This window comes from Bemisia tabaci, chromosome 6 (assembly GCF_918797505.1).
Source record: "Bemisia tabaci chromosome 6, PGI_BMITA_v3".
Classification (NCBI taxonomy): Eukaryota; Metazoa; Arthropoda; class Insecta; order Hemiptera; family Aleyrodidae; genus Bemisia; species Bemisia tabaci.
The window spans coordinates 10,409,754-10,426,464 of NC_092798.1; the positions used below are offsets into that span (position 1 = coordinate 10,409,754).

Genomic DNA, 16,711 nt, shown 5'->3' on the forward strand with positions numbered 1-16,711 from the left:
GTTTGGCCTGGAGTGGCGGTAGAGTGTATGGACAAGTCTGTATTTTTGGAAGTTAATCTTGGAGCTTTTAGGGTCTTAGAGAGTAGCCAACCTATGAACTAAAGTTATTCAGAATGATTGATTATTACAATTGTAATGACCCGTCGTTTGTAAAGCACACATTTGACTCATTTTTGTATACATTTTTTCAATTTTGTGGGAAAACGCTCATTTATAAACATTTGGCCATCTTGGTATTCCACTTTGGCATGAGGCTGCATGCAGTTCAAAAATCAGAATTTCTACTAAAATTCATTTCGGATTTTTCTTATTTTCTCTTCATATTTAATGAATGGACCACAGGTTTGATAAATGCTTGGAAGACTCAGAATTTCCTGATCATTTACCGATTTTCCAGATATTTTCCTGATGACATTATATTTCCTGATATTTTCCGGTTTACTAATGGTGGACACTCTGAAAAATGCTTAACGCACTCTTTTTTCTCACTTTTCCGGACGACATCAAATTTTAAAACATTTTTCAGTTTTCGACAGTAGACACCATGTATAAACAATGAAAAACAGCGTTTCTTAACCGGATCGGCAGCCTTGCAGAGTAATGAGACCAAGGCGGGGGGAGGGGGGAGGGGGTTTAAGGGCGGACGGTCGGGTACGGCGGACGGACGGGCGGATGGCTGCCGTGCTCGCAGCGCGAAGCGAGGACCTTGAACGACGGAGCACAAACAAAAGTTCGACTCAAATGTAATTTGATGAGCGTAAAAACGAAACTGTTCCTGTTGGAGCGACCTGGTCTCGTCGGATCGCATCGGCGTTGCGCGGTCGACCGGGAATCGCCGCTATCAATGGGAGGGATTCGGCTCTTACGTAAGGGAAGTTTGGTTATTACGTAAGGGAGTCCGGGGCTTAAGTTCAGGTTACGTGAAGATCTGAATTAAAAAAAACTGCCCCTTCTAGCTGTCGCACGGGAAAGCCAGTGCAGTGCAGTGAACCCTGGTCGTGACGGAATCTGCTCCAAGCGGAAAACCGCCCTCAACAGGAATATGCTCCGTATTTTTGGGGAGTTTACTGCGAGAATCGCATTCTAATGGATTTGCTCGAACCAGGAAAATGTTTCATTCTACTGGTATTCCGTTAGCGTCGGGTGATACTTTACATGAAGTATACACTTAAGGGTCGAAGTCGACCTTACTAGGCAAAATTGAATTCATTCCAACGAAAATAACAGCTGATCTCGAAATTTGACACTAAGGAAGTAGGCGAATCCTCGTTGAGGAAAGGAAACGATCTAACACGACAAATATAATTAATTTGCGCCAAACGAGAAGAAGCCCAGGGTATTTTATTCAGCTTAACGAAAAATTGTCTATGAAATGGGTATATTTGTAGTAAAGAATTCGGGTTCCAGTGTCATTAGAGCTAAAATGATGGAACATCCCTGATTTTTGCGTTTTCCAGGCAGATATATTTGTTACCATTGCCATCATTAGACTCATTGATGATTTTTGTCCAAATTAGATCCCCTCAGAGTCCTTTCAGATTATTGGCATCCGATTAAAAATAAACTCAACTGAATGAGCAATCGATTTGTCTATTCAAGTCCTGTCAACGGTCAGCGCTATTTTGAGCCCTAAAATAAATCAGACAATGTCAGGACAGCTACTCAATCAAGGCCCGGTTCATGGATACAACTATTCGTGTTCGGGAGTCGCCCAAATTGCATACTTAATAATTGAAGGCGCACGGAGTTAGAAATAGCCACAAGTGTGGATAGAACGAACCCTGACGTCGTTCGAAACGCAATGGACTGGCGGGGTGGAAGGGTTTCTCGGGCAGCATTATTACCTACTAAACAAAAATGCGTAATGAGGGCGAGCGGGGGGGGGGGGGGGGGGGGGGTGCTGCCAAGGGACCAGAAAAAGCTTGATAGGTCACGATAGTCTAATCATTCTTACAGATTAAAGAGGTTGTAAGTCTTTTTTTGCAAAGGATGCGGTCGTTTTCTCGCCGCGACTTCAACTACGCTGCAGGCTGATTATTGAAATTGATAGACAAAGCAATGGAGAAAGAAGACGAGGGAAAAATGGAGCGATCCTTTTGTGGCTATTTGAAGAGAGTGGGTGGGGTGGTCAAAGGAAGTAATAGAGTGACTAACAGCAACCCACTAGAGACTCAAGTTCTCTATAATTTTTTCCCTAGACCATCACAACCACCGTTTCAACCAATAGGATCGCTCCATTTTCCGTTTTGGGGTGTCTACTAAAATTCATTTTGAATTTTCCTGATTTTTCCTGATATTTAATCAGAAAAATCCTGACTTTTTGGGCATATAAATTCATTTGATTTAACAAATCAAAATTTTCAATGAATTGACTTAAATGTTTGAAAAATGCCTGAAGATCAAACTTCCATAACCTATTTTCCGTGTATTTTTCCGATATTTAATCAGAAATTTCCTGACTTTTTGGGCGAATTAATTGACATTCATTTGATTAAACAAATCAAAAAATTCAATGAATTGACTTAAATGTTTGAAAAGTGCTCGAAGATCGAACTTCCATAACCTATTTTCCTAATTTTTCCTGGTGACATTGAATTTCCTGATATTTTCCGGTTTCTCTGACGATAGACACCCTACCTATGAATATCCCTATGTCTATGAATGTCAATAATCAGCCCTTAGCGGCAACGGCGTGGAGCACAGGAAACGTGACGAAGCACGGAACGGATGGGCGTTGAGCGCGGACGCGAAACACGCCACGCGTCCTATCCGCGAACCCCGGACCCCGCGGCCACGGGGCAGGGGAGGAGGGGGGCGGGGGGGGGGTGTGATTTTTGAGCCGCTCCACCGCGACCACCTTAAGAGCTTCCTCCGCCCCACCCACGCCCTGGCCCCGGCCCCGGTGCCTTCCTCGCGGGAGTTAAGTCGCGGGTCGTCGAGTGTGGAAGCGAGGGTGGCGCGAGGTTATTGTTGCGAGGGGCGGCCGCCCCGCCGCCCCGGGCTCGGAAATCCCGGCTCCGGGAGTCGGCACTGACCTCACCTCATGTCAATCGGCGCGGCGGGGAAGTCCATAGATAGCAGTGGGGATTTTTGCAAGTCGGTAAGTCTGTTTTTCTCTATTCAAATGTATGTGAAACAACACAGCCCTCCCTGCGAGCCAATTATTAAAATTGATGGACAAAGCGATAGACGGAAAAGACAACACGGATATGGTGCACTGGAAAAAAAACACATTGGATCTAGAGTCCAGACTCTTAAAAACATCGACAAGAAAAAATACTCTTGATTCGATCAGAATCTAGCCTCAATTGAGGCTGAGGCCGAGGCTGGTTCAATAAGAACCAAGCCTCTTAATTTAAGCGGATTTCTTTTTGATTCAAGCAAAAATCCGATTGAATCAAGAGTATTTTTTCTTGTCAATGTTTTCAAGAGTCTGGACTCTAGATCCAATGTATTTTTTTTTCCAGTGTGGGTCGCGGGACTCGCGGGCGGACCGCGGTTTACACCTCACAACAGAGTATACCTATACTCGGTCAGGCGCAGTATAGGCAACATGCACGGCGAAACGTATTAGGTGCAATGGTGTAGCGATTGAAGTATTTACACGATTTCGAAGGCGCTGCATCGGGTGCGCGCTCGCGTGGGTGGGTGCACCTTCTATTGACCGCGATAATTTGTATTCTCGGCGTCTGCTGATTGAAATTAATAGAAATGCGTCCTCTTTGCTGAAAACGCTCTTTGTCAGTAGAGTACCTATACATATTGAGAGAGTATGGCCACTGGGCCCCATGGAGAGGCTTAGGACCCAAAAATGGCGGTGCTTTGTTTTGGTTTTTGTGGATGGGAGGGGGGTCATTGCCAACTTTTGACGGTTATCACCAACCGCGCTTGCTGCCAACCTTACTACATCTAAGATAATTTTTCTCAAAAATTGCACACGATTAGCCTTAAAAATATGTATAGAAGTCCCAGTAGTGCATTTGAGTAAATTTCTCGTTGCGATAAGCAAAGAAAACTACATTTTGAGTCATTTTACATTACATTAATTTATGGCGTCCGCCATTTTTGGGTCCTAAGGGCTCCATTCAGCCTAAGATAGCTGAGCCAATCAGAGGTGGTGACGCCAGTGGCCATACTCTCTCAATATAGGTACTCTATTTGTCAGTGCTATTATTTTAATCAAAATGTGTTTTTTTTCCAGTGAGAGTTTGCGTTCCTTGATAAATCCTATCATTCCCCGGGGTCTTAGACACCGTGTTCCGGAATCCTTCGATCTATGACACCCCTTGATGCCACCCCGGGCGATCCGGCAAGGGTGGTTCCGGGGATGCACGGGGTAAGTGGCGGAGTCTGAAGAGCGAAGACGCGGGCGTCAAGTGCCGCGGATGGGATCACTCCCGCACTCGGAGACTCATCGTCCTCGTCCGGCGCCGGCTCCGCGCCCCGATTAAAAATTAATTTTTTCATTTTCCTCCTTTCCGTTTGTTCGCCCGGCTTTGATTCTTAAGAGCGGATAAATCGTCGCGCCGAACGCGGACGCCAACGCGAGCGCGGGGGCTGAATTTCATCGAACCCCCTTCCGAGGGGGAGTCGAACGCTGCGAAGCTTCACGGTTTGTTCGACTCCGTTTCCATTCCTTCGCTTCCGGGTGGGGCTCGGGTTCTTCCTGGATTTCTCGTTTTTCCTTTTCGTTTCTGGCGCCTTGTGAAAAGAACAAGCGTAATCGGAAAAATATCACTGAAAAAAAAATCTCGGTGTATTTACTAAGAAAAGGGTGAAATTACCAAGAATTCGGGTTCTATTTGATCCCAGTTTTTTCTTGGTAAAATTACCATTTATGGAATGGGTAATTTTACCGAAAAATCTCGGTAAAATTATTGACTTTCTCGGTAATTTTACTGGACCCCGGTTAAAACGCCAATATATTTTATCGACTATGGTAGAATTACCGAGATAAAATGGCAAAGTTACCGAGAATTGATTACCAATAAAAGTGGTATTCTCACCTGAAAAAAACAGTAAAAATACCGGTTTTTAGGTAAGCTTACCGGTCTGTCTCGGTAAAATTACCAATATTTGGTAAAAAAAAGTGAGATGGTAAAGGTACCAACGGACCTTGGTAAAAACGCCGAGAATTTTTTTTTCAGTGTACCCTCACGCAAATTGGGACAGGAGAGAAAGTTTTCTTGGACTTTAAAATTTACTAGAGTTCCAAGATTTACCATGTACAACGTAGCATAAATACAGCACAAAATGTATATGCTATAGTAGATCTGAGCAGCGCTATGATGGTGAATACGGTGCCTTCTTTCTATGCGGATCCAGACATTTTGGGCGGGAGGGACGGTAGGGGAATCCGGGGACTTTCCCCAGAAAATTTTCGAATTTTTAAAAGTTCGAGTCAATTTTGTCATGGATAATCACCCTAAGCGCTCTTCCTCCTCCTTTCCTTCGTTGCTTCCTACTTTCTTTCTTCCCATATTCTTCCTGCTTTTCAACGAGGGGGGGGGGGGGTGGTGGTGGTGGCGCACAGCGCACACCCTCTACAACCCCCTTGCATCCTACACATATACGTTCGGATGCACCTAGTTGGTGCTAATATCACTACTTGCATTTCGCTTCAGCACCTATCGTACTAAGAGATTCATCTACTTTCATTAGAGTAGATATCATGCGGTGGGCATACGAATCAAATCTGTTGAGTACCGGAGAACCAAGTCCAACAACCAACTGGATGAGGAAGGAAAGAGCTCTAAATAATAAAGAGCCTAGTTAGAGCATTAAATACACAAAGAGATTTTTGTTTTTATTGCTAGCTTTTCGTACAGAGCCTCATTAATTGACTCACAGCGCGCTATTCAAGGAAAAGGAAAACTAGCTCGTTATTCAGATGAGAGCTACCAGGCCCGCGTAAATCCCGCGTGATCGTTGTGGAAAAGATCTAATCAAAATGAAGATGCGGGTTCAAATGAAGCTGCAATAAATTCCTGCGAGTTAAATTTTCATCTCATTTTTATGCTCATGTTTTCCTCGGATGACTATGTCTCTCCACGTGCCGGCGGTAGAACATGCAAAATAGCCAAGACCTGGGCCTGGCAGGGGACTGATTATTGAAATTGATGATGGACAAAGTCATAGACACAGATGGCAAAGGAAAAATAGAGGGATCCTATGGGTGGAATGGTGGGTCCTATGAGTTTGGCAATGGGCACAGGTCGTAACTAATAGACTAACTAATGACAACAAAGGAGACAATCCACAGTCCATCATTTCCCCTCTCAGTCCATAAGAGCCACCTGTTGCACCGAATAGAGACGCTTCATCTCCCCTTTGACTGCTTTGTCTATTGTTTTGTCTATCAATTTCAGTGATTAGTTATAGGCGGATACAGACACCTTGAATGAGAGGGGCGGATTTTATATCTGACCCTCATCCATCCGGGGGGGGGGGGGATTTCGGAATTTCAAAGTGTCTGATTTGCAGTTTCAATCGATTTCGTCATGAATAATTACCAAATATGAGCGTCTCTCCTCCTCTTTACCTCCGTTTCTTTTTCTCTTTCCTCCGCCTCTTCTCCTTCCTACCTTTCATCCGGCGAGAGGTCCCTTTTTCGTTCCAATGCCCCCCCCCCCCCCAACCCTTGGCTTCCCCTATATATAATCAGCTCGCTGGCCACTCATTGTCGTACTCGGGTGGAGTCCATCTGTCCAGAAAAGCCCTGAAACTCCATAAAAATCGGCCACCGTCGATAAGCCTCCTCCCGATCTCCAAACCGAGGCACCAAGCTCAACTGCACTGACAATGAAACCATCTCGAGTTTCAGCGACTTTCTAGGTTAGTCCATTTCGAGGGCCGCGCGCGGGCGGGGCAGAGGATGGCGCAATTAGCAGGGCCCGTAATGCATACGGCATGCCGCTAGCGTAGCGTATCCGCACTGCCGCGATAGCGAAGAGAGCAGTAAGTCCATGCTGGGATGGACCTCGAGACGCATAAAAGCGTGTGCTAACCGTGGCTCATACAGAAATGCATTTAATGCTATCTTCGCTATCACAGCAGCGTAGCGGTGTCCCGTCCGATGTGCCGGAGCTGCGGACCTCCGCCGCGCTATTCTGCCGTGCTGAGTAAAAACGCCGTATAGGCATTCGCATGTTGCCAAATTTCCTCTCAAAAACGCTTATTTTTTAAGACAATGGAGATGTTGCATGTGTGAGGGATTTGCGATTTGACTGCTGCCTCTTATTTAAAGTTCGCGAGAAACACGATGGTGCCACTGGTTTTCTCTGAAATCATCTCCCAAGCTCAAAAAAAGCTCTCAAAGTGAGGCCAAAATGGAGAGGATATCCCATCCTACCCTAAGAGTTTACCTCTACATCAAAACAAACTCTCCATACATAGATAGGGAGCAAATACATTAGCACTGATGCCGTGTTTTCAGTTTTGGAGTCCCCAAATGAAAGGGGCAGCCTTGTCAATGTATTTACTCCCTATCTTTGCACGGAGAGTTTGTTTTGATGTAGAGGTGGACTCACAGGGTAGGATGGGATATCCCCTCCATTTTGGCCTCACTTTGAGAGCTTTTTTTGCGCTTGGGAGATGATTTCAGAGAAAGCCAGTGGCACCATCGTGTTTCTCGCGAACTTTTACATGAGAATCAACAGTCAGCAAATCCCTCACACATGCAACATCTCCATTATGAATATTTTTTCTCCGAATTTTCAGACACTATAGATCAGATTGTGAACAGGATTCTCTGAAAAATTGGTGGAAAAATATTTAATAATACTCCATAAATTTCGAGGTTTGTTGAAGGAAATTTGGCAACGCCTGATGACTCTTACGGCGTTTTTACTCGGCGCGGCTGTAGTGTGGTCCGCGGCCGCGGCCGCCGCTCATGTGGGCAGCCGCGACAGCGCGGGCAATAATTGCATCACCGCTCTGCGCCGCTGCCCGACCGGCCTCCAATTCAGCCGCGTCTATTATGGGCCAGCGAAGCCGGAAAAAGCACGTTTGCGTCTAGAAATGAAATGCATGTTCGTTATCAGTAGAGCAGGGATAATTTTCCCATGAGTATGTAATTCCAGCGGAAGAAAAGATCCGAATGCCCACCACATAGAAGTACAGACCCTTCACCAGTTTTTGGGCGACGTGTTCAAACTTCTATTTCAGTACAACAACCTTTGAAGATCCATCTAATTGTCAGTTAGTAAGTAGAAGAAATAAATCTTTGATGCATTTCCAAATGGAGAACCGTCAGATCTGAATTCGCCTAATTTTTTCCGGAAGATAATGCCACCACCATCGAGTCGAGGCATTCCAATATACCCATCATGTCCATGATGAAATATCAATGTAGGAAAACTCATATGGCCGAACTAACTTCAAACTAAGTCTAATCTCCAGCAAGAATACCAATAATACCATTCAAGTACGAACTGAGACCTTCCTTCGGTCAAGAGGCAACAGTTGAAATCATCTTCTGAAGCTCCGCTATACTCACCCCTTGAAATCATCTAATCGCTGACTGTCGAGCGATTTTTTTGGCAAACAATATGATAATTGGAAAACTTTCAGGGCATACTGCTCGTCATAACACTTAGTTCAACAGCGCTGGAAAAAAAACACATTGGATCTAGAGTCCAGACTCTTGAAAACATTGACAAGAGAAAATACTCTTGATTTAATCAGATTTAAGCTTAAATCAAAAGGAAATCCGCTCAAATGAAGAGGCTTGGTCCTTGATTTAAGCTTAAATCTGATTGAATCAAGAGTACTTTTTCTTGTCGATGTTTTTAAGAGTCTGGACTCTGTGTTTTTTTATCCAGTGTGGGTCGCGGGACTCGCGGGCGGACCGCGGTTTACACCTCACAATAGAGTATACCTATACTCGGGCAGGCGCAGTATAGGCAACATGCACAGCGAAACGTATGAGGTGCAATGGTGTAGCGATTGAAGTATTTACACGATGTCGAAGGCACTACATCGGGTGCGCGTTCGCGTGGGTGGGTGCACCTTCTATTTTTTCTTGTCGATGTTTTTAAGAGTCTGGACTCTAGATCCAATGTGTTTTTTTTTTTTTTCCAGTGAACCAACGACAGCTCAAGTTGACTGTTACTGACTATCCGGAATAGCATATACGAAAGTAAAAGTTAACACCATTATACCAGGAGACAAGACGAGGACCTCTCTGGGTCTTCGTTGTGCCATTGGACCGTTTTCGGCGCGGCGGCGCATCCGTCAGATCCGTCGTCGTCGCGGGCGATCCGGCAGCGAGCGGACTGGCCGGCGCGGCGTACTTCACCTTGCCGCGCGGTGTGGCGTGGCTCGGCGCGGTGCGGTGCGGCGGCCTCCTTCTGGCCTGCATCAATTTTCTCATTTTCACGGTCAGCCCGGCCTGTTATCTTACACCTCGCACGCTACGTGCGCCGTCCGTCGCCGCCGCCGCCGCCGCTGGATCTGGATTTCATCACCGGGGCCGCTCCCGCTATCCCCCCCCCCCCCCCCCGGGACGTCCAGACCTCCGAGTTCGACGGGCATCGCCAGACTGCCCGGCGGCGGACCCGAGTCGGGCGATTTCCCGAGGCATATGGCTCCACGTCTGTCTGAGAGGATGTTAACCTGGTGCGGACTGGTGTGGAGGATAGAGTACCTAAATGACGAGAGTACGGACATTTCGAAAAATGGAGCTCTTAGGGCCCAACAGGGCAGTTAACCCTCTAATACAAAAACACCATAAAAATGCTTCTGTCAATCTTCGAATTCCGATAGCAAACCGAAATTGTCAGGAATTTTCATAAATAGACGTATTTCTGCTGAAAGGAACTATGGGCATTAAGACATGACTCCTGAGACCCATAAGAATACATGCATAGCAGGGCTCACGTCATAATGCACATGGTTCCGTTTGGCAGAAATACGCCCAAATGAGCGTCCTACCGCAAAAATGAGTAATGAGAATAAAAATGAGACTGGCGGAAACTTTTACACTAGGAGATTCGACACTTCCTTATGTACAATTTTATAAGATAGCAACAATCATCACTCTTTTTCGGCTGTTGACCTACCTAGTAGTTGGATGATGAGCTTTCGGTGAAGTAATGAGCCAAACAAGTTTGCCAAACTTCGGTATGTTCGCGAAACGAAATACCCAATACGCTGCTCAACAGCCATCTAATAGGTAACCCAACAGTTGAATGCTGAGGCCCCGAAAGTAAAAGCTTCTACCATTGCCAAGACAACGCACTGAAAAGAAATTGCGGGCTATATAGACATACTGTCCGTTCTGGGTTCAGAGGCCGAGAGTTCTGGGTGCTGGAGCCGTAGCTTCGACTGCTCCGGATGCTTTACCCGGAACTTTAGGCCTGTTTGTCCGGAACGCAGACGGTATGTCTACATAGCCCGTAAGTGCAACTTCCACAGCCGGATTTTTTTTCAGAGCAATGGAGGATTTCTTGCCCTTCTTGGGTTTCAATCAGAGACGAGAGACCCTCCACTAGTATATTGGCCATTGTGGAAGCTTTTACTTTCGGGACTTCAGCATTCTATTGTTGTCTTACCTACATTGTTGATGTTTAACAACGAGATGGCAGTTTCGTTTTTCAAACAAGTCGAAAATGGCCGAAGTTGGTGAAACTTGTTTGGCTCATGACTGCACCCGAAGCTCACCATCGACCATGTAGGTAGGTCAACAGCCGAAATTAGGGTGATGACTGTTGCTCCCTAATAATTGTCCATAAGGAACTGTTGAATCCCCGAAAGTAAAATCGTCCACCTGTCGCTAGGAGGCCAGTGGAGGGTCTCTTGTCTCTGGTTTCAATCATGCAAATATTTACGTGGATAATGAGATTGGTGGTGGGTACGTACCTCTTCCTCTCCTTGGGAGTTGGCGATGGAGTCCATGCTCTGGCAGAGCGCGACCTCCCTGCAGATGTTGTCGGCGGGGTCGACCTGGACGTTGACGTTCATGACCGCGGTGGGGTGGGCGTTGGCCGCGTGGTCGAGCCGCTGCTTCTTCACCGGCTGGCTCGCCGCTGGTGGGGCCGGGGGGCAAGGGGCCTGCAGCGGGGCCGCCACCGGGGCCTGTCGCGAAGCCGCCGAGCCGCCGCCTAGGGGCACCCCGCTTACTTTCACCTGCTCCCGAACTCTTTTCCCGTACGAGCTCCAAGCCAAGGTATCCACGGTTATCGCGTGAAGGGCCCTCCGAGCGCACCACCCGCCACACCCGCCAAAGTCCAGCCAACACCCGAGCTTCCCAGAGCTTCTGAAACACACAAAAAAACACCAAAATTAAAATCGGACGCGTAAAAAAAAAAACATTAAACAATAAAAAACAAGTTTTGGGTAGAGTAGATTTCGGAAGAGGGCGACAGGGATGTCCTAGGTATAAAAGAATGGTGACGGAGCCTCGCGTGGACGAGGAGATAATAAGATGTCAGTAGCCCTACAACCCTCGGAAAGACAGGTATTTGTGACGTTTGGGAGTACACCAGTATAAAAGATGGGGTTACAGAAGGCGAAAAACATCGGCTGACACATGGAAACCTACAGTTCTTAGTCATAAGGATCGAAATTCAGGGGAAAATCCGAAATTTTTGTTCACCATACGAAGAGTAATACTCGTATTCTGCATGAGAGACGTTGGTTATCTGTACTGAAGTTCGGGTCCCAGGACTGAGAACTTCAGTCTCCTGAACCGACAACTTAAGTGCTCCTTATGCACTAACATTCGGTCCGTTTGACCAAAGTTTTTTTCTTCCTGTAAGACCGTATCTAAGCAAAAAAAACTCTATCTGTGTTGAGAGTTTCGAAAAGAAGGCGTACGTTGAATGCCTTATACGACTGACACATGTGAACGCAAATAAATTTAGAGAAGGACATGGTCGGATTTACCATATTGCCGCCCTCTTCTCATTCATTTTGAAACATCAATAAAAACCATCAAGTGAACGTGCAGGAGGAAGAAGGGTGCATAAGACACGTTTACTCGTGTTGGACACATTTTTTGCGTAAGCCCTGTCAACACTATTAGCAAAAGTTCACGGAGCTTCGCGCGAAAGTTCAGTTCCGTTAACCTATATCCGTGGGGACAAGGCCTTTCATTTGTAAGAAATGAACCAAAAAATTAAGAAAGAACAAACATAAATGTGGTTTAATAATTTTAATTTCTGCCGCCGTGTACCGCGCTGACCACACAGTGTTTGGCAGAATGCGTGAAGTATTCATGTAGTCTTGTAGGCACTGTGCGTTTCACGCCGGGCCGGCCGCTGTTGACCGTACTGTGTTTGACGCAATGCGTGAAGTATTCATGCAGTCTCGTAGGCGCTAATATGTGTTACATGCCGACCGCCGCGTCGAGGGCTTCTCCTTTTCATCTCAAGTCCTCGTCATCATTTCTCTTTGCGCCGCGCCGCTCCAGGCTAAAGTACGTGTTTGGTTTCTCTCTTAACTCAACTAATTAAAGGTGCGCAGTCTTTTGTATCAGCGAAATACGACAAAATTATAAATTAATGAACTCTCAGGAAATGAGAGATTTTGTCACCTTTTCTTGTTTGTAATTTTTTTCTAAATCCGATTTTTTTGTACCTGCATTTAAAAAAATTACAAAATTTGCTGCCCCCTAATTTTGACGCCATGAGCCGCGGCTCATGTGGCCACCCCCTTAATCCGGCCCTGGAGAGGGACGAGAATGGCAATGACGGTGATCTAAATCTAAATGAAAATGCGTTTTTAATTCTGCTGCAGGTAGACTTCTTTTGCTTGGTGCAGTTTTCATTTCAGTTTAGATCAGATTACTGTGCAGTAGTGACCTTATAAGGTTCCTTTGGTAACATACCGAAATGCGTCTCTTGAATTCGTCGCGTAATATTTGAGCGATGCATGAGGGTGCACGGTGCACGAGAGGAAAAGAGAATTATGGCTCCTAAGATGTAAAAAACATACAATGAGCCATGGAAGGTTCAATAACCTATAAATATTTAGGATAAAAGGCAAGTGTAAATACATTACGGAAACGAGTGCGCCGATCCTATCTACCGGGCGGAAATATTTTACATCAAGTCCTCATTCTGAAAAAGACTGTGCGCACGCTAAAACGTAATAAGCGTTTCCCCTTTTTCTAACAGAGCTATTAATGTCACTGCTCGAAGCGATGGGAAAGCATCTACTTCTAATGGACTTTCTTCTATTAGTGCGTTTGAGTCATAGTCTCCCTTCAGAACTTTCATCAAATATTAAGATAAAAATGAGTTACAAATCATAGTCCAAATAACCTTTTAAAGTGAGGATACAGGGAAATGTATTTTGAGGGATCTTAACTGTTCACACGACGTTAGGGTGGCGTAAGAAAGAAATGAAAGCTTGGCAATTTCATGAAATTTCTCGACGCTGTGAAATAGTTCATATTTTTCGGGGGCTAGAGTATGCATCCCGAATTCAAACGCACAAAAACAGAGGAAAGTCACAATTTTTACATTTTGCGAAACAAGAAAAGGAACCGGTATTTTTATAATATCTTTCATACATTTCTGAAATTTCGTGAAATATTCTACGTGAAATTTCAAGATATTATTTTTCATGACACTTTTCCACCCTGGCCGTAATACTACGCTGAAAATAGAGAATTTGCAACGAGAAGCGATGACAAATGATTTGCTCAAAATGTTATTTGTAGTTTCTCAGAAAATTCAGTGATCGAGATGAGTCTTGTACATCGTTAAACTGTTACATCTTCTCAACTTAAAATCGCGAATGATGGGAAAATTGTATTTCCCACCATTCGCAATAACAGGAGGATAAAGGAACATTGATTCATTATAATTGAAATACTGATACTAAAAATTTGAGTATAGAGCTAACAAAAGTTGCAAATAACAGTTCCACATTAATTAATTTGTGTTCAGTTGGAATGAAAGGAGAACGCTGCTAAACAATGGTGGGAATAGACGCACGTAATTATTCCTTTCATATCAGTCATAACTTCAGAGGTGCAGTGCCTCAACATTACGTCACCGAAAAGTTGAAGAGAGAGACTGAGTAATAATCGTATTTTTATTGGTTAAATTATCAAACGATTGATTCTGATAATTGGGTGCCATAAAAATCGGGAGTAAGTTTCGTCACTCCTTTATACTTTCTCTTGGTCCAGGATTGGTTGCGAGGAGATTATTTTCGCGGTTTTTAGTTTATGTCTTTTATTGCAGGTTGGAGGTGAAATTGTCTTTTCATGGATAGTGACTTTTCTGAGTGATTAAAGGAAAAGCAGGAAATAATTTACGGAGAGATATGAAATTGTAGCAAACTCTCCTGACAACGAAACGTCTTAAAGAAAAACATTTATAGTTCTGATCCTTTCTGTGAAACCCGTTCTTACAGACGTGCGCGAAAAATCACATAAATCCCCAATCAACTTTTTCTGGTTCGCTGTATCATGCGGTGTTACCAAGAAAAGATGGCCGGCGAAAGTTTCGAAATTGAGTTTTCTTGGAAATTCCAGCAATGCAATTGGATTGAATGGAATCCGCTAACATAGCAAAGACTTCCTTCCAAAATACGAGGATTGTCACGGACAGTAAGTGCGCAGTACGTTATTTTCGACGAAACAGCAGTAACTCCTCATAATCGAATTAGAGAACTGTAAGTACTTGTTGCTAACTTGTGTGAAATGCTGTCATGATACGGAAAAAAGCTGCAAGTGTCAGTGACGAGGTATGAATGATCGATTATCGATATTTCTCCATTTGAAGCTATGGTAAACAATCGATTATTTAAGTTTCCGTTGCGAAAAACCCGGATTATTGATCCTCTTCCATTGCTTTAAATGACAGATCAGTTGATACATTGCAAAGCACACTACGCCACTGATAAGTGCATTTTGGGATGAGCCTCGAGGGACAATAAAGCATTTAATTGGCCATCCATGACTCACGCAGAATTGCACTTACGGTTCTCTTCCTTAACATACGGTAGAATGGTTCCTTTTTCTGCTGATGTATAGCCTCAAAATTTACTTCTTTTAATTCTGAAAACATGGCCATGCAACGCGCACAATATTGCACACACGGCTGCTACCTTGCTCGACACGAGATAAATCTCAATTTCACGAATTTTGAAGCTCAAACGGCAGACAAAAGGAAAAGTTTCCCTTTTCCTGCATAATTGAACGTATTTATGCTAAAAGGAACTGTTGCACGTAACCTCTTTACGTATACTTCCTTTTGGCATAAATAGTCCAATTCATACACGAGGAGACGAAAATGCATTCTACGGAAACATAATTACTTAGGAGTGACAAGGACCTCTCCAGCAATTTTAAGTAGTTAGTCATCCGTCTCAAGTGGTGGTTGACATAGTGTATCGGATCAAGTGTGTTCACAATCAATACGTCGCCCTACTGACACAAGAGCATTACTGCATTCTCCAATGAACCCTGTTGCTCATAAATATGATGCTTTTCCGGGCTCATATCAATGTGTACTTACGCCCTTTTGTCAGTCGGGCGGCAAATAAAACCCTAATTCTAAGTAATCGGGCCGCGCAGAAAAATACGCGAAAAAATTGCATGTTTTCTTTAATGTAGGCGTGCTTGACTTCGAGTGGGGCAATTTAAAAGGCCGAAAATCATTCGTTTGAAATGGTTGATGGATCACAGTTGAAGCATTGCCAGATCAAATCTTACATATACTTCTTTTTTCACTGACATGAAAATCGCCAAATTATTTCAAAAGACATTTTTTTCCTTGAACCAACTGAGATTCTTTCCTTCATAGAAGAGTAATTCTCCTCTAAATGAATTTTCTTGATTAAAAGAGAAGTTTCTCAAATTTGAAATTATCTTTTGACATAGAATTATTCTCATTTTTAAAACAGAAGAGCGATATTTGAATAGTAAGAAGAGAAATACACGTGTCTTTGAAATACATATCTATACATTTTATTTTAAATCGAAAAACTTTTTTCTGATCCAAAAAAAGGAAAGAAAATAAATAATTTTCAGAGAAAAAACTTAGATAACGAAGAGAATACTTTTCAATGCTGTTATATTTTTTTGAAGTTTTTGTAGCTACCGCAAGCTGTTTGCCTATTTCCATCCGTTGACTAAAGAGTGCATTAGCAAAAAATTGGCTTCAAAAACTAATACCAAAAGGAACTTTAGATTTTTCCTGTTGAAAGATCATTATTAACTAAACAAAACAATGTTTTGACAATTCACTTTTCCAGCTATATGGTATTTTACCCACTTTTCGGCAACAATGCGTGGATGCCGCCCGACAGGAGAACAGTAAAATCGGAGAAGGAAGATGATTTGGAAGACTCATTATTACTCATTAACTCATTATCTTAATTAACTTCGGGAACTCTCGCTCTTCTGCGGCAGTATGGAAGCTAGGCCAGGTTTGCCGAACATGCTCGTAACTCACGCGTTGAGAAGGGCTTTCGTACGGGGAAAATGAAGATGATGCTAGACCTCGGCAAGCCTTGTCGTGAGCAATGCTCGCCGAGCTACGAAAACGAGAGTACACAACGGAATTCCTGTAAAGTGACGTAAATTTTACGTAGACTTGTTTGATTAGTGGGTAGGCGGTTTCGGCTTCTTCTACCTAGCTGCGTAGAAGCTCATGCCTCTTCACCAAGAGGTTCTCTGGATACGAATACATATTCTACCGTGTTAGGGAAGAATATCGTATGAGCCTTCAGGCGTTGCCTACTTTCCTGTAAT

At 44.1% G+C, this 16,711-nt stretch overlaps 1 protein-coding gene across 3 annotated transcripts in view; it reads right to left on the reverse strand.

The window, feature by feature from the left end:
- The window catches only part of cpo (RNA-binding protein), a 254,624-nt gene that overhangs the window by 181,553 nt on the left and 56,360 nt on the right, over window positions 1–16,711 (reverse strand). For all 3 annotated transcript variants that reach the window (XM_072301879.1, XM_019053837.2, XM_019053835.2), the window contains one exon: window positions 10,861–11,257. In XM_072301879.1, coding sequence (XP_072157980.1) covers window positions 10,861–10,962 — 102 coding nt within the window. In that variant the 5' untranslated portion in view covers window positions 10,963–11,257. The remainder of the gene's footprint in view (window positions 1–10,860; window positions 11,258–16,711) is intronic.